The sequence below is a fragment of the Biomphalaria glabrata genome, chromosome 16, assembly GCF_947242115.1.
Source record: "Biomphalaria glabrata chromosome 16, xgBioGlab47.1, whole genome shotgun sequence".
Classification (NCBI taxonomy): Eukaryota; Metazoa; Mollusca; class Gastropoda; family Planorbidae; genus Biomphalaria; species Biomphalaria glabrata.
The window spans coordinates 13,794,040-13,816,138 of NC_074726.1; the positions used below are offsets into that span (position 1 = coordinate 13,794,040).

The 22,099-nt window shown below is 34.7% G+C and overlaps 2 protein-coding genes across 6 annotated transcripts; one reads left to right on the top strand and one right to left on the bottom strand.

Annotated features, from left to right (window-relative positions):
- Positions 1-967: 967 nt before the first annotated feature.
- LOC106052423 (uncharacterized) lies at positions 968-7,795 on the bottom strand. Of its 3 annotated transcripts, none has more exons than XM_013207796.2 (2): positions 7,714-7,795; positions 968-3,435 (listed from the first exon to the last, which is right to left on the bottom strand). In XM_013207796.2, exon 2 carries the CDS (start codon positions 3,366-3,368, stop codon positions 1,008-1,010), a length of 2,361 nt encoding a protein of 786 aa, XP_013063250.2. In that variant the 5' UTR covers positions 3,369-3,435; positions 7,714-7,795; the 3' UTR covers positions 968-1,007. The 3 variants fall into 3 exon arrangements, with proteins under 3 accessions (XP_013063250.2, XP_013063252.2, XP_013063251.2); XM_013207798.2 differs by having other exon boundaries at positions 7,708-7,781; XM_013207797.2 differs by lacking the exon at positions 7,714-7,795 and adding an exon at positions 6,815-6,928.
- A 3,455-nt stretch (positions 7,796-11,250) lies between these two features.
- LOC106052422 (lariat debranching enzyme B-like) lies at positions 11,251-20,544 on the top strand. Of its 3 annotated transcripts, none has more exons than XM_056014659.1 (9): positions 11,251-11,348; positions 13,588-13,702; positions 14,113-14,219; positions 15,237-15,361; positions 15,482-15,749; positions 16,155-16,278; positions 17,265-17,345; positions 17,989-18,128; positions 18,775-20,544. In XM_056014659.1, the coding sequence occupies exons 2-9, from the start codon at positions 13,613-13,615 to the stop codon at positions 19,694-19,696; spliced, it is 1,857 nt and encodes a 618-aa protein (XP_055870634.1). In that variant the 5' UTR covers positions 11,251-11,348; positions 13,588-13,612; the 3' UTR covers positions 19,697-20,544. The 3 variants fall into 3 exon arrangements, with proteins under 3 accessions (XP_055870634.1, XP_055870632.1, XP_055870635.1); XM_056014657.1 differs by having other exon boundaries at positions 11,263-11,474; XM_056014660.1 differs by lacking the exon at positions 11,251-11,348 and adding an exon at positions 11,523-11,622.
- Positions 20,545-22,099: the final 1,555 nt, after the last annotated feature.

Below are 22,099 nucleotides of genomic sequence, written 5' to 3' on the forward strand. Positions count from 1 at the left end.
TATGGATATTATGTTTCATATAGGAATTTGTTGTTCTATGATGTAATCATCAAACATTAAAAATTTTGGTCAATTGCTCCTTCACACTGAAGTATGATAGTTTTCGAAAGGCTTATCTTTGACACTATTTTTTCTGAGTTCTTGGTTGCTAAGATCCTATTTTAAAACATAGAAATTAAACGGGAATCGGACATAGTCTATTTCACAAACTTGTTTCATAAATTGAATGAGGTTAACTTGCAGCTACAATGTGATAACCTAAATTTGATCAACACGAAGGCATAATCTCAGGGTTTCATGTGAGGATTAAATTAATAAAGCACACAATGACAATGATAAATTTTCTTAATTTCCAAATTTAAATCAGTCAGACATCATCTAATCGAGAAGATAGAATGTTAACCCGAACTAAACTGAAGCCCAAGATTGACATTTTATTATCAAAGCTGCCTACCAATAAGCGTTTTTTGTTGTTGTTGTTGTTGTTTAGTTACTTCTTGTAATGCATATTAAATTTTATTTTGCTTTATTATGCTTTGAATGTCATCAATAAATATATATCGCATAGTAATCAGTGAGAAAAGCACATCTGAAGTTAATGAATTTTCAAAAAAATGCTGGGGGGTCTACCGAAAACTTAAAAACATGGCAAGGGGTCTAAGAGACAAAAAAGTTTGGGAACCACTGGGTTAAAATATCAATAACAAGTTCCAATTATATAGATATTTAATTGATTTTGTTAGCAAGCTGTGATTTCTACAATTAAATTTGACCGCCCCCTCCACTCGAAAGTGTAAGGGGGGGGGCGGGATTGATACCATTGCCCCCTCCCGACCCCACCAAATCAGCCAACATACTAGAGGGGGGGGGGGCGAAATAATCTAAAAATAGGTTGAAATATAAATAATTAGTATATATTTTTAACATAAGTAATAAATGCGTATACAAATTGTGTGAATCCTATACTATGTTTATTAGCGTTTAATGTCTTAATACAGTTATACACTTTATGCATCTAATACATTTTTCATCTTGGGGCTGTGGTCAATTCTTAAAAACAAAAGAAATATTAAGCAGGCGTGAACCCAACAGACTAGAATGCTGAGCGGACACTCCAAGAACCATTTCATAATTTCTGCCGACGGAGTGTCCAGTGCTGCCTCGTGGTCCTCGTTGCTTATCAGTATCTTTTGGTGTTCCTTCTCTGCAGACGTTACTTTTCTGCGTTCCTGGCTTTCACTGTAAGCTTTGTGTTTTGTGTCACTCGGTCGGCTTACGTCGACGGTCACAATGTCATGCGGTCTTGGCGTTTCTGGGGAGACTGGAGTGGGGGAGAGTTTCAGGAAAAGAGAGTTTGTTCCGCAAAACTGTGGGTTCAAGTTTTCTACATGTTTGATGAAGTACGTGTAGTCGCGCCAGTACGTTACCGTGGATGAGATCTGATTGATAATGTTGATGGTAGCTGATGGTTTGATGGTTCTGTCGTCGCTCCTATGGCAAGAGGTTGCCGTCTGCTCTGATGTGGTTGGCAAACACATAGATTGAGTTGATCGTTCATTGTTTTTCGGAGTGTGGTAAGTAATTTCTGTGTTTTCAAAAGAGGTCGGTAGAGTTTCCAAAACTGTCTGTGATTTTTTTAAATTAGGCAAAACTGGAGTAGCCTTTGATTTTTCTACAACAATTTTTGTCGCATCTTCTTTGGCAAGTTTCGAAGACTCCGGTATGTGTCTGGAAGTAGACTGTAAAGCGAACTCGTGTTTGTCTTTCAAGGTGCTCGACGCCGATATGAGCGGTTTTGGACTCTCCGAGTCTGTACTTGCCACTGTAAGTGTGGTGTATTTGGACAGGTCAACATTCGGTAGTTTTAAATCTGGGATCTCTTTCTCGGGCATATTTAAATCAATATCATATAATTTCTGAGAGGACCAAGTGTTGGCATCACCTGTTGGTGGAGGTTCTTTGTTGTAAGGAGCATGCCACACAAAATGTGATGTTTCTGATGATGGAAAATCTAATATTCTCGATGCTTCGGCTTCTGAACTTTGATATAGCGCAATGCTACTACTTTTACATTTGTTACAAATACTAAGTGTTGGAGTTATAATACTATCAGCTTCCGTGGCTCTAGTAAGTGTTGAATAAACGGATCGAGCTTCTTTGGTATCTATAGAAGCCTGCTCGGGCAGATTTTGTCTAGATTCGCGCCACGATTTCTGTGTTACGATGCTTGTTTCTAAATCAAAGTTTCTTTCTGGGCTGATGGCCTGAGTATCCAAAGAAAACCTTACTCGCTTCTGTCTATTTTTGTACCTGCTACATTCTAGCGGGTAGCTCTGAATGAAAACCACATTGTCTCGAAAGAAGCAGGTTCCTTTTAATTGACCTTGCAAAGCTTCCAGTCGCCTGACCTGAACATCGCAACTACACCTGAGGCTCGTGTCAAATGCTATCAAATTTACCAAGACGTCCTTTTTGACGAAGTTCAGGTTTGAAATAGGCGTGTGACTGATATCAAGGTGAAGGCTGATCAAACCGTCAAACACGGCGTTGCCGAGGCTGAACAGGTTTGGATTGTGTGATACATTGAAATATCTCAGGTAGGCACACCTGTCTAGGACGCCCTCTTCAATCCATGTAATTCTGTTATAACTGAGATCTATAAAAATGAGTCGGCAATCTGTTGAGATATCCGAATCAGTGATTTCGGTTATTTTATTTGCGGACATATAGAGTATGGTAATAGATTTCGAAATCGCTCTAACTAGCTCCTGGGGAATATGTGTCATGTGATTGTTATTTAAGTTCAATACTTTTAAAGGTACACTCTTAAACACGCCATTGGTTATGTTCTGCAGGCGACATTTTTGTAACCGCAATTCTGTTAGCGCGGGGAATGAAAGCCTTGCGGATAAAATTTGCAGCTCTTCTGTTACGGAAGTCAAATGCAATACTCTCAAACCTGTCAGTTTTCTTAGTGAATCTATAAGAGCATTTACGTCAGCGGCTATGGGCTCTAGCTTTAAAGTCTCCAGAGTCTCAGCAAAACCGTCGAATGCGTAGCGAGCCAGCTCGATACTGAAAGAGTTGGAGGTTATTTCAAGATGGACGAGCCTATTTCTGAGGTGGTACAGCGAATTCTTTAGCACATAGCGGAAGTTGTTTCCGTTGGCGTGAAGCTCCACTTTTTTGTGGCTCTCGTCGTTCTCGAAGGCGCAAAGGAAAGGTAGGGTGGTGAGGTTTTTGGCGTTGCAGTCAATGATGTAGCGATCTTGGCGTAGATGGCATTTACACTGGAGGGGACAGACAGGCGTTTCGCATTTCGATGTTACGAAGAGCATGAAACAACGTAGAATCCAAAGTCTGTGCATATTATCAATAGTGCAGGCATCGATTGTGTCAGACCCATGTAGTCTTCCTTTTGAGAATGCGATCTCTCTGAAAATAAAAAAATAAATGAAATATTTTTGGAAGCGAAGAATTGTTATTATAACAAATTGGAATTACTTTTGTTCACGTAGTGGCTAAGCGGTAAAGCTTTTGACTGTCGAACCGAATGTCACGGGTTCGTATCTAGGGGAAGACTCATTTTTAATTTTGGAATCTTTCGGCGCCTCTGAGTTTATTATCTCTAATAGGAAAACCAAAGGCGGTTAGTCGTTGTGCTGGCCACATGACACTCTCGCTAACCGTGGGCTACATCGTCTGCCCTCTAAACCGCAAGTTCAAGTAGGAAAGAGAAATACTGAAGTTGGTTTTACCTATAGTAAACATAAGCTATAGCTGAGAGTCCCCACTTGATCCAAAAAGGGTTTCAGGGATAATTTCAATAGTTTTGAAGAAAGTGCAAAGAATAATTGCTTTATATTTTTATTACATTGATCCTATATGTCAAATAGCTAAAGGCCTAATGAAGTCAGGATTGGATTGGATTAATGAAAATGTTTAATGTGTGACAACTCATGGCGTCACCATTGTCACGTCCCTAGTGACACCTCATTGTTCACAAAATGAGGACAGTCTACCTATCTCAAATCCACGCTTAAATGCCAGAAAGACGCCGATTAAAACTTATTTCAAGGCTACAGCAGGGAAACATAATTAACATAGGTTAAATTTTAAAAAAAATTAAAAAGAAAATTAAATGTAAACGGGTCAAGGAGTCAAGGATGGGTATTGAGATGTCACGGTTCTTTATTCTAAAGAAAGATATAAACGGAGGAGTGTTAGCTTGAGATGGGAGAGAGAGCTAGAAAGTTAGACTTAGAAGTCGCTAGTTTTTAAAGTAAATAGTTACTCAGTTTATTGATTATTTTCACTGAATCCTGTATCTGTTATATATATCTTTGTACATACATTTATTGTTTCAAGTTCAAGTTTTAAATAATTAAAACTCAAGAAAACATATCAGCACTTTGTTACTTCATTGATTATTAAAGTGTTTGAACTTTAATTAAGGCACTTCCAATCCGCATATGTCACAAGTTTATCTCATCAAGATCTTCTAGTCAAACAAACATAATAAACGCGTGACAACCATCATTGGACTTCAAAGTTGAGTTTAAGGCCTTTATAAACTAAAACAAATATGCCAAATTTAATTGGAAGTGTGAACTAGACATATACAAAAATAAAAAGAGAATAATGTTAAGATTACGTGTTGAATTATTCATGTGCGCCAATCCCCTTTATAAATATTTGTGGACAAAGAAAACGCTTCAGGGACACCCTCAAAGCTTCTATGAAAGACTTCAGCATTGACCCAGCCATCTGGGAAACAGAATCACATGATAGAGCATCATGGATGTGAAAACTGGCACAAACATTGCAGAGAAAAAGAAGATTGCTGGCAGAAGAAAAGTGTCAAAGAAATAAAAAGCAAGGCCAATGACACTAGCTCCAACTGGAATAAGCTGTCCAGTGTGTAGCACAACATTCCGGGCTCACATAGGTCTCACCAGTGACATGAGGAGGCACAAAAGCCCAGTGCAAAGCCCTCAGCCCCCTGGATGACATAAGTGGTCAGTATAACAACAACGTTGCACAAACTATATATATTTGTTTACTAAAAATTAAAAGCGAGTGTCTTATTTAATTCAACAAACAGAAGCGAAATGATCATAAGCTTGTGCGATTCACTTTATGTATTTACTTATTTAAAGAAAAGTGATGAGTGATTTGTATTAAAAATTGTTCATCTTCATACCTCGACTTATGGATAGCATTCTATGAATATTTATTAATATTATAATTACTTTTAGAAGTTAATGTTGCACAGTTATTTTTATTTCTTTGAAGCTGTGTAGACATTAAATACTAAGAGAAACAAAGTTGCCAATAAGGAACTGAATATAATAGAGTTTCACAGCCACTGTCGCGCTACATTGCCACAACCAAGTTAGCGTATCCATTTCCAATATGAAGGGAGAGTAATCCTTGAAGGATTACGGGCAAGACATGGCCTAAATTGTGCCAATGTGCCAAAAACTCAAAACTCAAACTCCAATAATTGGTCCGATCACGTGGTGTACGCGTCAAGGTGGCCAGTTGTGTAAACAAGATACATTTTGTTTTGCACATTGGCTTGTAGTAGCTTCCAGTTTCTACATGGAAGAGTAAATAAAGTAGGGGAGATAATTCGATTTCGCTTCCCGAACATTCTCCATTCTCCAACTTTCTTTATCATCATTTTTATGTTGGCGGGATCAGACGACTAATCTTATATCTGGTTTGAACTCTGCAGTGGTTTCTATGTCAGGCAGTTCACCGTATAGTGTTTTTCTTGCATAGGAAGGCTTTGGCGCCAGGTTCTTGTTCCACAAAGGTAAGTTTCGCTAATTACATTTTTTAGGTTTCCGAAAACAATCAGTTTCTTTCTGTTGCGTCCCTCTCTGAGGCAAAAAATTACATGTTGGTCCTGTCGGGATATCGTTTTTCTTGAAAAATTTGGGTGAGAGCCCATTTATTGTAATTTATACTTTTTTTCCTTTCTTCCTAGTAAAGATGAATATTTTATTGTTTGTTCCTTCTCCCAACCTTGGCCAGTATGTTTGATTTTTTTAAATTCCCTTCTGTCTCCATGACACACATATTTGTGTTTTAGGTTTCGCAAGTTTTTCATTGCCGGACATGGTAATGGATATAAGCGCTCTGTCCCATTTGGTAGTTAGAGTACTGGTATTTTAGAAAACCATCAATACATTTTAAATCAAACATTCAGCTTTCGTCAAAAGAGTCCTCATAGCAGCTAAGGAGTCTCTTCCTATAAGAGCTAGGAAAGATTATATCTCTGGTCTGATTACCTACAACAGCTCCACAATGCCACCGTTGAGGCCAGAAATACAGTAAAAAAATAACCCTAGTTTAGATAACTGAACGAAGCTAATGTAGTTTTTAGGGGAAAAAATACCTCTCTGCTTTGAGGAAAAGTTGGTTTAGGAAAAAATGAACAACTAAATGTAGATGGAGCATTACAAAATGCCTAAATAAAGAAGAAAACAGAGTAACTTGTTCAGTAAAGAAGTGATTTAAAAAACTTTATTAAAACCAAATATCGTCAAATACTTCGTCTTTAATCTTTGACACGAGGACTCAATACTATTTCTATGATACAATGCTATTGGTGTTGCTTATTCAGATTCATTTAGTAGGCAATATGATCAATAATACTTTTTTTAAAGCTTATTTAAAAATGTACGTTTTTCTTTTATTTTGATATAGAAATTAAACTTTTTTTCTTCCAAAAACATGTTATATTTACTAGTCATCAACAAAAGGATGGGCCTGTACAAAGTTTCAGCCTTGGTGTTCCACTTACGTAAAGCCGGGTCTTGCAAGAAGTTGGGTTTAGATACTTCGGCTACTTCTTTCTTATCATCTCCTTATCTAATAATAGCACATTGGCGGAAACTGTCTCGTGGTGTCGATCGCGCTAACAAGATGAAAGAAATGACATTTTCGGAATTTTGTGTTTTACCTCATTACAAGTGGTGGGATCTTCTTATCTTATAAAATACAGACGTTACTTAAAAAAAAACAAAAAAAAAAACAAAACAAGAAGATGATTACGTCCTACGTGTCATACATTTAGTCATGCATGTTAATCAACGACTTAAATTCTGCCAAGTCACTGGTTTTCCATGCACTAAAAGCACTAGGGAAGAAGGACCATTTGTACAAATTTGTCCTAGCTTATGGAACGAGGAATGTGCATTTAACAACTACAACATTTTATCGAAGTAAAAGTGTTTTAATTACAACTATAGCGCACTGGGCATGTAAGTTGTGCTATAGAAAAACTATTTCAAAACTTAACTTCCAGAGAATCGTCGCGTCGGTGTAGCAAACACACTCACACAAAACTAACATATAAATGTAAAGCACTCAACTGCGTCTTTCAACGGGCACTGTATAGGTACAAACATCTATAGGCCTAATAATCTATAGTTGTAAATAGTTTAAACGTAGTCGCCAGTCTAGAATGGCTAATTCTCCTCTTAATAATAATGAGGCGTCCTCAAGTTTGAAGAATATATTTATCGAAGAGTGCACTACTTCACATAGCTAGACTAGATTACAAAGACTCTGATGTGACTTAAGATTTAAATACATTTAAATCTATAGTCACTCTCTTTTCGATTGCAGTATGACTAACCAAATACCTAACAAACACAACTGTTACGTAAAAGAAGAAGAAAAAAAAAAAACCACTCTTACAGTAAGTAAAGAAGTTTGCTTGCACAGTTCTAGATCTGATCTAGATATAATAGTCTAGCCATCCCAGCATTCAGTTAGGTTTTTAAAAAACAATCAATGTTACTTATGTTATCTCATCGGGAAAACCCGATTAAGATGTAGACACTAGTTTTGAGATGCGCATTTTTTTCTTCAATTTGACAAGGTTTTCACTTTAAAAAAAAAAAAAAAAAAAAAAATGAACTGAAAAATTTAGAATTAGTACAATCTAGTCATGCGTAAATAAAAACAGTTTAAAATATAGCCTATACTCCTTTCTATTCGCAATACAATTTGGTCTATTTGTCACTAGCAAGGTCCATTTTAGTGGATCGTTCAAAATTTAGTACCTATCCATACCTATTTAGCATTGTTATGACAAAACTGTATGTATCAGTAATTGTTACAAAAGAATGTCGATAGCACAGAGAAAAGGAGTATGAAAAGACTGTATCGCTGCCGGCGAGCTAGAGAAATAACAATTGTGTAGATTTGTAAAAAAAAGGCGGGTTTATAAAGGTGCCGGAAGAGATGGGGGGAGAGGGGGCGATCGATTAAAGATTCTCCACCTCGAGGCTAGACGCATCTGGGAATGTCTTCTTGATTAAAGAGAGACCAGAGGTAGGGGGGTGGAGAAAGAGTACAGCAAAGAGTGAAGCATGGCCGGAAATGCGGGGTGGGGTAGGTTTGCCTGATAATGTCCAGGTGGGATCATTGATGACCAGCAGACACAAGGCGCCTATGACCAGCGCCTTACTAGGACAGTGTTTGTCTTTCCTGCGTCAAGGGGAGCATGACAACGTGGTCACCAATGTGGTGGGTTCAGTCCAGCGAGAAGAGGAAAAGGTGGCGTTAGGCGACATAGAAAGGGGAAATAATCTAAGTGGGATTTATAAATAATAATGCTGTGATAAACTTAAGCGACATTGTTAGTAAGTAGTCGGCCTACCTAAATGTATATATCTAGTGACATTGGATTTTCAAGAACTTTTCTAGTTTTCAATATCTAGGACTAAGAGTGACAAAAACAGACTACTACGCAAAACTAATAGAGGCTTTACCCTTATTGGGACTTAACATTTTTATAAAGGTAAGCTTAAAATGATTTAGTAGTATAGATACCAGTGCTATATATAGCTCCTCCTTCGCGATCGAAGATGAGCACATTTCTCATATCCTTAAAACTCGAAGATGACTGTTAAGTTCAATACTCGCTTTAGAAAGCCGGCCGCATATGTGGCATGGGTGGGTTAGGTCAATTGCAGATAGGCCTTCTTCTTTCGCCCCGGCACTCTTTCGCCCTGGTCACTCTTCTTGCTTTATATTTCGAGACTCCGAGATTCACAGCTTCACGCCATAAGAAGCGATCGAGAGCTAGTGTTTCCAATCCGTGAATGTCAATATCACACTCCTTGAAGTAGCTCTTAATGGTGTCTTTATAGCGCTTGCATTGACCCCCCCCCCCCCCACCACGGGAGCGCTTTCCAGCACACAGCTCCCCATACAGAAGTAGTTTGGGAAGGCGTGTTGGAGTACATGTCCCGCCCATTGAAATTCGGACTTGATGTAGGATTTCTGTATTTGGTATGTGGTCAGACCAATGAATTATCTTGAACACTATTAAATCCTTAAATAAAATGCCCCGCATTACAAAGTTACCCTATATCTAACACAATTTTCTAGCCCTCATATTCTATTAGTACCCTTTATTTTTCCTTAAATCGAACGGCCCTCAAACCCATACTATGGAGTATGCACAAACACTTCTTAGGTCCATCAGTTGTAGTCTTCTAATATGCCTGTATAATAATGCCCACAAACACCCACACATAAAACGCCCCTCCCCAACAATACACTTTTTGGCCCTTGCCTATATGAATATATTCATTGGAACAACAATTATTTTAAAAATATCTGAATACGCAACTTAATTCACTCGTTACATATTTTTATTTTTATTTAGTCAATCTAGATCTAGAGCGTCAACTTATTTAGAATAAGCCCACTTAAGAAAAAACATGCACAGGTAGGGTACATTTTTAGGGCTTTTATTAATTTTTGCTTTAGAATAGAAGACTACTTGTAGGTCTAGTCGTTTTAAAATTGTTCTACATACACACGCTTTCTTACAGATGTTTGATGAATTATCTTGAACACATTTGATAATCACAATGATCTAAGGATAATCCACCTAGGATTTTTGAAACATTATCTCAATGGAAACTAACAGGAAATGGCCTTGTTTCATTTATTTGCGTGAATATATAGTTCTGTGATTAATAGCCCATTCTAAAGAAAATCCGAGAAATGATTTTGCATTATTTCTAAACTTTGAAAACAAAATCTCATTACTTTTCTAAGACAGAAAAGATTGATTGGGGCGCATAGACATAAATAAATATAGACTGGCCGATAATAGAGTTTTATGAAACGAAAATGTGTGACTTGCATTTCTGTGTACTTTATTTATGTCTAGGAGTTTTGTTTAATCTCTAAGACTGAAGATCATGTAATTTTTCATTTTTTTCAGAATTCGGAAATCCGAATACAATAGATATACATGTTTTCAAGTTACATGAAGTTATTTCCTTTTCCCATTCTATATTTATTTATGTCTATGTTGGGGCGACTTCCCTTACAGCTTGAAAAAAAGTTACGTATTTAAAAATCTCTATATTTTATAGGTCTGTGAATAGATCAATCGCGGATAAGAATTTGTTTTTGATTTCCAGTCTAGATATCATATATATATAAGTCTATGGGGCATACATAGTTTGTAGAAATCGCGAATAAAAAAACATTTTTTTGTAAATTTAACCGTTGCGGTTTCTATCTTGAAAATGGCTATTAGTTGTTAAGTAAGAATAGGTTAAATGTTCGTATTTTATCGATCACGGCAAGTGGGAGCATAAGTGATCATAATTATGAGTGATCAGGACTAAGAATTTTATGTAGTAGATATAAGTAAAACCTATTTTATTGTATTTATTTGTTTACAAAGCCTATATCAACGAACGCTGTCAGTCTGTTACCAATTCTGAATAGGGCATACGCTATTTCTCCCACATCCATTCTCTGCTTAAGTTAACACCATTATTTATTGATCCAAATAAAACATATATCAATTATATATATTAAATTAAGTAGTCAATTAAATATTGGCTGCTCATTATTTTGTTTGATATAGAAAAAGGTAAATACATTCTACATTATTGACATATATATATTGTATCTTATCTTATATAATACAGACGTTATGTCGGAAGTTCTTCCCCTTTTAAAGCTTTGTTGGATTTTTTAAACGCATTTTTAAATTTTGCTTTTGTACCTATAGCATTCAACACACGGTATATAAAATGAAAAAAAAAACAACAACAAAACATAGATCTATAATAAGTTTAATTAGTTAATAATTATCCATTATTATTTAATATCGTTGTTGTTTGGATAATAATAAACTGGGCCCAAAAAAAAAAAAAAACATGTACAACTGCGATAAAAATAAAATTGTAAGTTCCGTTAAGAATAAACGAAACTTGAACTTGAATTATTGTGTATCAACAAGCTTTGGATTTACTATCTCTCTCTCTAGATCTAGATCTAGTCTAGATCATGTGGTAGATCTTTATTATACTAATTATAGATCTAGATTTTAAATCTAGATTAGTATAGAAATCTAGATTAATCTAGGTCTATTTCAGGATTGGGCTGGCGATACTAAACTAAAGCGATAAAACTTAAAAGTAAATAAAAAATAAAGTGATATAAAAGTAAAAGTGACACTACTCTGTAAGTAGTGTAAGTCTGTTACTCATACTCTCACTGTCTACTGTGAGTGTGACTACGTCGAACTTCAACTTGTCAAAAGTTACAAAGTTGAAAGTATCACAAGTAATTCTATTAATATTAGTTAGATCTAAGTCTAGATCTAGATCTATAATCTATAACTCTATAGTGAGTCTATAGACTACTATAGTAAACTATAGTATAATAGCTAGATCCATAGAGGTGTATAGAGTCTAGTACTAGTACTATACACTACCATATATAATATATAGTTACTAGTATAACATACTATTCAAGTGTTAGGTGTATGATTACTGTATGACAGTGTATGTCTATTCAACTTTCTAGATCTATTTACTATTATATATATACAAAAATATTCTATTCTGTAGTAGACTAGTAGTCAGAGTATAGACGTCTAGCATCTCCTAAGACTACTTAAGATCTATTATATTTATTTCATATTATACTAGTTACTAGATCTAATTAAATTATTAATTATACTGTATAGAAAAATAGGTCATATATATTTCATATAATGATATAGTCAGTATAATATTAAATTAATTAAATATACTGTGAATACAGAGTATATTCTATTGACACTAGATCTATATCTATGTACGTAATACTATTTATATATAGAGTTACTAATGAGTCTAGACAGTCTAGTCTATGTACTATAGTGTAACTATAGTATAGGACTTCACTAAGCACATACAGTATACTAGGTAGAGGCTATATAGTGAGTAGATCTGTAGATACTATCTAGTCTATTAGTTATTAGTAATTATTAGTAATATAAATATAAATAATATATTATGTACTTAATTTTAATATAGAGTCTATCTAGATCTATAATAATATTTTATAATACGTTTAGAATTTTTAGATCTATATTATATATTATTTATTAATATATACATTTAATATAATTTAGAATTATTGATCTACTAGGGAGGTGAAATACAAAATTTATCTTTGAAAAAACAATTTTTCGTTAGTACATCATTAAAAACTTTAACAGAACTTTCCAATATTGTATAAATTATGACTGTATGTTTAACAGTTAGAAAGTTATGATTTTTTATGTGGTGCTTTGAGCTAACATTAATTGACATGAAACAAATAAGATGAGAGCTTGTAAGACACACCCCCAGGTCAAAAGTTAAAAAGTTGGAATTGAGTTTCGTAGACGCTAGATCTACTTATTAAATAAGAACTTATTAAATAAGAAATTTCATAGTAGATCTAGTATTAGTAGTAAAAGTAGCGTGAAAAGAAAATTAATGTTCGATTATTTTCCAGGACCCTGTATTGCTAAAAACAAAGGGGTATTTTTGATATTAAATTTAAAAAAGATAATTAACTTTTTCAAAAAAATCCTAAAAATGCATTAATTAGGCCATAGTCTAAAGTAATCGATAACACAACTTTAAAACTTCTCACATTTCATTCAAAAGTGTAATAAATTTCCAAGCGCAGCCTATGTAAAAAAAAAAACACATCAAAAACGCCATCTCTAAATTATCAGTGTTTATTTACTTCCGCATTTCTGTTTTTTTTTCTCCTAGCTAAATCTACTTCTATTCTAGAGTTCTAGACTTTATTACAGTCTACTAGTGATTTAACTTAAATCTATATATATATCATAAATATATATAAATATATATATATCATTTGTTAAAAAACTAAACCTAGGGTTTAGAAATACAGAATTGTATTATACACCCTGATGTTGTTCAGGGATCCACTAAATCAATTTAAATTTTACAAGAACCCTTTGAATGATATTGAAGACCCCTAGGGTCTGTACAGACTACTTTGGGAACCACTGATCTAGATCTAGAACAAAAAAATCAATCCCTAGATTTGAACTTCTTAAAAACTGTCTACATTTTATCATTATAGACTTAGAGATCTACTCAAAGCGTTGACTTGAATACTATTACTGAAACTAGATCTACAAAGACTACAAAAACATACATTGTCGTGCTGTCAATACAAAATTAGGTAGTTGTAATATGTATATTCTCACATTTTTTTAATGTAATTTTTTGTTTTTCTCAGACTGAGCTAAAAATAAAGAAGAATCATGAAAATTGCTGTAGAAGGCTGTTGTCATGGGGAATTAGACAAAATTTATGAAACTATCAAAGAATTAGAAAAACAGAATGGCTTTAAGGTAAGCTCTTTCTATCTGCCATGTATATTACTTATTGTAAAGTTAAAGGGTGGGTTAATATCTAACCCTTTGATTGATATTTGTACCTTTTTCAGACCTTCAATCTTTAGGGGGGTTGATGGTGTAAAGTTCTTCTCTTTCTATTAGCGAGGCTGTCTTGTTGCCAGCACAACAACCAACTGCCTTACCTCCCCAATGTATGACAGGCATCCTCTAGTGTTGGGTGAAATTGGGGAAGGAGGAATTCTAAAAATCAGAGTTTTAAAATCCCAGGATTCAAACTCGAGAGTCCTTGGTTTGGAAGATAATCCCTTTACTTTTCAGTCATCACATCCCTCTCCCTTATTATTCATGTAACTTTCAACAATTTTTTTTTTTTTTGCATCTCTAGTAATATATATTTTTTTCAGGTTGATCTCCTGCTTATTTGTGGTGACTTTCAGTCAGTTAGGAACTTTGATGACCTTCAAGCGATGGCAGTCCCACCAAAATATCAGCAACTGAACACATTTTACAAGTAAGTGAAATAATCATGTCAGTAGTCTATACATGGTACAATTTTGTTTTTCATTTTTTTGGAATAAAAACGTTTTATGTAAAATAAAAAAATTAAAATGTTTCAATTTAATCACTTTCCAATTAATGGAAGCAGGCTAAACTCATTTCCATATATCAGCCAAACATGATTGGATGTCAATTTAATTATTTGTTAATTATAGATATCTGTTACATTACAAAAATTATTAATATAAATACTAGTATTTTAAATTTGTGTTTTTATGCAAATATTTCTAATCAATATAATAAAAATTGATTGTTGTTATAAACAGAAAAATATAGATTTTTTTATCAATTTGCAAAGAAATTAATTAAAAATATATACTTTAAAAGACAATTTTTTGTGGGAAAGCAACTAATGGTATTGGTCTCAATATCCATACGTTAGGTGTTTCTGCTCTGTTTCTTGTGCTGATAAGTCTAAACGTAGGTAACCCTCAAATAATTAAATCAAATAACACAGGCAAAGGCCAACAAAGCTAAAAATACTCGATGCTGATGAATAAGGTGTTTAAATCATAATAAAGGGAACCGTCAGAGATGTCAGTAAGTTAAATATCTACTTCAGAAACTAAAGTTGACCTCTCTCTAAACTGCCAAAAGTATTCTGTGTTTACTTTCGTTACACTTTAAATCCTAGTCTTGATTTTACTAGTCCTGTGATTGCCTTTAAGCTGAAACTTTACCCTTTTGATGAAACAAATATATATATATGTATATTACAAATTTTGTTAAATTTAATTTTTTTTTTCTTGTGTACTATCTATTTGTATTTGCAGTGGTTTTCTAAATTTATGCACTGCTGTTTCTGCAAAACTAAATTTACTTATTTGTATTAGCATTCTCAAAAGCAAGATTTAATAAGGCAAGGATTCAAGTGACTATAGACTTAAGACATATGAGCAGACTCACAAAGCCACCCATTTGTTACACAACACTTACTCCATTCATCTTTTTTTTTCTTTTTATTCTTTAGATACTATAGTGGAGAGAAAGTGGCACCTGTGTTGACAGTTTTCATTGGAGGAAACCATGAGGCGTCTAACTACCTTCAAGAGCTGCCTTATGGGGGATGGGTGGCACCCAATATCTATTACATGGGTTTGTGTTTTTTCCTTGCTAAATTTGATCAAAACCTTTCATTGTGTGTGATTTAGCAAATTAGTTTTAGTAACATATTTAAACTGGGAAATATTTGTAAAACAAAGAATACATTTTCAGGCTATGCTGGTGTCATACAAGTTGGAGGTGTTCGCATCGGTGGAATATCTGGTATCTACAAAGGTCATGATTACAACAAGGGTCATCATGAATGTGCTCCATATGATGAGGGGACAAAGAAAAGTGTCTACCATGTCCGCAACTTGGAAGTTTTTCGGCTGAAGCAGATTACAAGACCAGTGGATATATTTTTGTCACATGACTGGCCGAGAGGCATCTATCATCATGGTGATACTGCAGGCCTTATAAAGAAAAAGCCATTCTTTCAGTAAGGACTGTTTGGTTTTATATATCTTTTTTTTTTTTTTTTGTTTTGTGTTGTAAAATTGACCATTGTGTCTTGCACAGTTGCCTTATTTAAAACATTCTTTTAATTGTCTGTATTAATTTTGTTCAGTGGCAATTCGAATGATCCCAGCTTCTAACTGGGCTCATATCTGCCCTGCGGGAGGTTTGGACTAGGATGTGATCTTCTATTCTGAAGTAACATCCAAAAAATGTAAAAACAAATCAGCTTCTAAGCTGATTCATTATGTCCACAAATCACTTGAGAGCCTCATTTTCACAGCTGAACACTTTATAACTTTGATGTTGCTTCTGATTTAGAAGTATGAGTTTTTTTTTGTTTTTGTTTTTTTTCTTTTAAATTTTTTTCTTTTTTTATAAAAATTAGAAAAGAAATAGAAGACAATAAACTTGGCTCTTGGGCCCTAACAGAGCTGATGACACACTTGAAGCCCACATACTGGTTCTCTGCTCACCTTCATGTCAAGTTTGTTGCTCATGTACAACATGAGGTAGGCAAGCTCACTTTTACTTAATTATTCTCTATCTACATAATTTGAAAGACATTAAAAAAAAATATTAAAAATTTGGCGCAGGACTCACCAAGTGTTATGTTTGTCAAAATATGCATTCAGATTTTTTATTATATGTTATGAGGGTTTAGTTTATCTATTAATGTGTTCTATTATGTTGTTTTTTTGTTTTTACTAATTTATATAACAACTAACAACAACTAACCACCTTTACTTTCCCCAACTAAAGTCAGCCTTTAGAATTGGTTGGACTGCTTAACTTTTTAACCACCGCACCCCCGATATATATTATATATATATATGAATGACTTGTTGTGTTCTGTCCCTAAATCTGTTAGACCATTGAGGCATCATACATAATCTCTCAGTTCCTCTCGATCTTTTGCTATAATTAGAATCACTTTCATTGACAGGATGTTCATCCCTTGATGTTCTCATTCACTTCTTTTGTCTGCTTCTCCTTTTCTTTTTTGTCTTTGTGGGTCCTGAGGAATTTGTGATATGGTCCTACAGTCTTAGCTTGCATTTTTTGACAATAGTAAGAAGCTCATCATAGAGCCCAATCATCATTGCTCTTCTTGGATCTCCTCATGTGTAATGTGGTCTTTGTATGTGCTACCTAGCTCCTTTTGTAACATCTTAATTCCATGGCTAGGACCTTCCACTCTAGTTCATTCATCTGATTTTTCTTTTGTTTTTTTTCTAGTCACTTAAATATGTTGTAATGAAACATTTTTTTTAAATCTGTGTAATCTTCCTATTTTAAAGTTGATGCTTTAATTCATCTACATGACATTTAGTACTCTTATCATTTATTCATAACTATCCTGGGTAGCTGAATACTAGATTCTTATATTATACTCAACTTATTATACAAATATTTGTGATTGATCAAAAGATTACTTAGTTAGTTAATCAAATTATGCTATTTTCAGTCAATTGCACTGCTATTTTGGTGTCCCCAGGTATTGTCTGACTCACAATCTGCTAAATCAACAAAGTTTTTAGCACTAGATAAATGTTTACCTCGTCGGAACTTCTTACAGGTTGGTGGATTTTAGATTTGACTTTTATGCATGTTAATGATAACCAGAATAATTGTATTGATTATTTTGATTAGAAGGAGGCAAATCCTTAAATGGCAAGCTATAACTACCATCTAGTGTACAGAATACTCATGTATTCATCAATTAGGCTTTTTTTCTAACTATATAATAATATTTGTGCATTTTTTAGAAGTTTGTAAACAAATTGCAGATTACTCTGAATAACTTTTAGTAAGAAAATCTCCAGTCCAATGTAACTATAACAATTACCATATTATAAACCATGATACTTTCCCTTTACTAATGGTGAGTCAGATAGAGGCACTAATGCTAACTCTTTCACAACCATCATCTTGACACTGTGCTATTGTTTAATAGTTTTCACTTGGTTATAAAGATCTTTTCAAAAGTCCTTATATTCCAAGCCTTTTAGCTCTGATGATGTTTCCTGACTCATCAGCATGGTCTGTGACTGTTTTTTTGCTAAGCATTTATTAGCTGTATGTTGTTTTACTGCAACTTCTTCTATATATGTTACTCTAATGCCTATTCTTATATATAATGGCCAGGTAGCTAAGAAGCAATTATTCAGTAAAATTTTACTAAATTTAGTGTGAATAGAAAGTAATGATTATGTTTTCAGGTTGTGGATGTACCCCAGAAAGAAGAAAGTTTGAAAATTAAATTGGATGCAGAATGGCTTTCAATTCTCCAGTTGACAGATCATTTATTGAACTTAACACCCAGAGTTCGATATATGCCTGGTCCTGGTGGCAGAGAAAGGTAATCTATAGTAGTGTATAAGATACTAGATTAAGCCATTGGTGTTTACTCCACAGAAGGACAGGGGGCAAGGTATCAGAGGGGTAAAGGGCTGAGCTTCTGAGCGGGGGGGGGGGGGGGGGGGGGGTCCTCAGGTTCTAATTCCTGTCAAGATTTTACTATAGGATCACAAGGGAAACACAGCCCTTCATCCATCTTCAGCCTTAGAAAGAAATATCAGCCCTTTGTAAGGTAAGTAAGTAAAGTGCCTCTTTCAGACCTTGTGGTCTATAGGGCAGATGATGTATAGGTCATCTGTTTATAAGGCCTACGGTTAATTAGTGTGTCATGTGGCCAGCACAACGACCAACCGCCTTTACTTTTCCCCAAACTAATATCAGGTACCCATTAGAGCTGGGTCGACTCAGAGGCACACAAAAATCCCGAAATTAAAAATCCCAGGATTCAAACCCGGGACCCCTAGTTCAGAAGCCAAGTGCTTTACCACTCAGCCACTGTGCCTCCATCAGCCCTTTTTGCAAGCATTAAAATAATTTCTAATGTGTTTTTACTTGAGAGAAATTTAAATAAAAAAAAAATACATGTTATTTTGCTTTTTATTTGTACAAATTTTACCCTAATATTGTTTATTCTATTTCTTTTTTAGATTTGACTTTAAAATATCCGAGAAAGAAATTGAAAACATAACATCTCTGTTTGGTAATGATCTCACTTTGCCAGAAAACTTCCAACCGACATCCCCTCCTTTGGAGAACATTCATGCTCGTGGCAGGAGGCAAACCCTTAGTGTTCAGGTCAATCCCCAAACCACACTCCTCTGCACCATGCTGGAGATTACTGACCCTAACGCCAAGCTGCTAGGGAAAACTTCACAGGAACTCTTGGATGAGAGCCGCATCGGACTCACTAGTAGAGCTGAGGAGGACAATAGTGGTGACGATGTGGTGGATGATGACAGCGATGAAGATATGCCCAGTACCATTGACAGCACACTGGACATCTCTGGTTTATCAACAAGCACCTCCTCAAACATGGACAGCTTTCATACAGCCAAAGATCTTTCCTTACTTCAAAGCGGCGAGTCTCTAAATCTATCAACAGCTGCTACATCGACACCATATCAAAGCCCAGTAGGGGTGAAAGGAAACCCTCGAAACATAACCATACAGGATGATGATGAGGAGTTCTTATCCATTTTGTCTGCTCAGAAAAATAAAAGCAGCTCTCGCTCATTGCATGATTCAGACATTTTGTGTGATGAAGCTTCCGCTGCAGCTCACACTGAACCTGAGCTTAAAGAGGCTGACACTTCGGCTACTGACATCTCAGCTCCCTACTCACTTAAGTCTGAACGCTCCAGCCTTGGCATGTCAGGCTTGTGCCTCGACTCGTCCATGTTGTCCTCCCCCCCAGCCTCATTTTCCTTGAAGAAAAGGAGCAGTGATGGTGGGGAAAACCAGGAAGTAGCCTCTGAACAGCTGGCATCTGAGAAGAACTCTGGGAATGGCTGTGCTGTGAAGAAATTCAAGAGAAGGAATGTTTCTGTGTACTCAGAACCTTCAGACTGAACTCTAAACACAAAAATTGTGTGACTGAATGCATTGTATGTGATACAATCAATTTTTGTTTTATGGCACTGTTGGCTTAGAAATAATGTGTAATTTAATAGAAGAACTATTTCTGTGGATCACTTCTACAGGCAGCAGGGAACTGGAAATATTTTTTTAATGCTGTAATTTGGTTGAATCATTAGTTTTTAAAATTATTTTTTAAAATGTGTTTTTCATGATTTTAGAAATGTTTTGAAATTTAAACTCTTTTGTAAATTGTCTTAATTGTTGTTACCCTTCATGATGACAGTCATTCAGTGGGGAAAAAATCAAATAAGGGATGTAAAATGCTGACAATGATTAAAAAAAATAATAAATTAAAAATAAGACAAATCTTGATCTCTAACAATAACTAGAGATCTCATGAAATCATTTAATTAACTGGAAATCAAGTATTTAATATTAACTCTTTGCAGGCGCAGTATAAGTTGCTAATTTTGCCATAAAAATATTTCTTTTGAGTGTTCATTTGTTTCATATTTTTTGTAGGTAAACTACAATTTTGTTTTTGTAATTCAATCGTTGGTTTGGAATAGGTAATTAGAAAAAAATATTGATCAATAATTTCTGCATTTATATCGTACCATAATTTGACATTCTTTTATAGTCTTAAGCATCTGAGTAATGAAATGAGTAATCAGTTTGTATAAATAGTAAATATTACATTGAGTTGGGCTGATGGAACACTGTCATTTTTGAATGTTTTAACATAATGTGTTACAGACTTTACATTGACAGTGTTTATAAACATATGAGAATTACTATACATCATGCTTACTTATACAATACAATTTTATAGAAAAGTATTCTGTTTTTTTTTTTGTTTTTTGTATATAGATATTTCTCCAATAGTTATACAACATTTAGCAATTTTTAAAATATTTTTTGGGTAATTTTAAAGTTGGCTGTGAAGTTTAACTTGTTTATATTAACTGTAGAGGTATCAATTATTATTATTTTTTTTTACAAAGCACTTTAGTTCTTCCCACTTCCCATTCTTGGATAAAGTTCAAACTTTACGTTATATTTTATTGTCAGAGACAATACATTAATCAATAAAAAAAAATAACCAATTATGTAATTAATTGGTGGTAATTAATTACATTTATTAAATACAGAAACAAAAGGAAGCTAAATCTTACAATATTGAAAGAGATATGGAAATAATTGTGTGGTTCTTATCCTTTATATAAACTTTGTTTTAAAAAAATGTTTTTTAATATATTGCTTGTTTAATTTTTGAATAGTGCATCTCCACGCGACTGTGCCATCTCGTTTATTTCCCTTGGACTGCCTTGGATTATTCACGTGGCTACCAGGGGCTGACAATCGGTGTGCTGGTTGGACTATCAAATGAGCTCTTTAAATGTCAGGAAACGTAATTGGCCTCCCTTTACCTTTTATTAAAGTAAAAACCTTTATAGACTTGACTGTGTACAACTAGATACATATCTCCAACTAATGGATTGTCTTGTACCCATATAAACTTATAACAGATGCAATACAACTACTGATTTCCTCGACAGTTTAGCATCAACAATCTAGATACGATGCTGAATCTCAAAACTTTCGCGGTGGAAAATGTCACTCTCCAGGAAATCGTGCCTCGATATCTAAGTAGAAACAGTAACTCGTATCCACAAAGATGCATATTTAAACTCTCTAATTCCTTGAGATACAACTTCGGATGTCTTTTAATAATTAAGTATCTCAAAATGCGATCACGACACAGTGGAGTAGGGTCTGGAAACAAGAATGTTATTTAATTGACTTTGAATGAACTGAGTAAGCGTTAACACTTTACGCAACGAATTAATGACTAGAAATGTGACACTATAAGGACGATGGCTGTTGTGGAGATGGTAGCAAAGAGTGCTGTCCAGTAATATCTGTCCCAATGGGTATTAATGAATTATTAATTGAGGGAAGGATATTTTGCAATCATCAGTTATGCTCATGAGTTAGGCCTAGTTGTAAACATGTACTACTGTAATATTCTTATGTAACTTGTGAAATAAGATTTCTGCGTGTTTCTGCATGTCAAGAATAAGCTAAAAAGCATCATAGCAGTAGAACACTTGCAAAGTTTCATGTCGAAGGCTGGTCATAAAGAAGTTCACAAGAAATTGTTATGGACTGAACCATAAACGATCTCAGAAGGTAGTTTGGTGATGAGGTACCTTGGTTATCCCTTGGAGCGTTACTTCCTTTCCAAATTCTTGGTTTGGCTTATTTCTAATGCTTTGATTGTTACTTCAAAATGGTCCAAACATCAGTCAGGACGGCTTGGGGTAGGGGGGGGGGAGTGAGTAGGCGGCAAGCTGAATTCGAACCCGGGACCATCAAGAGGACACTCCAGAG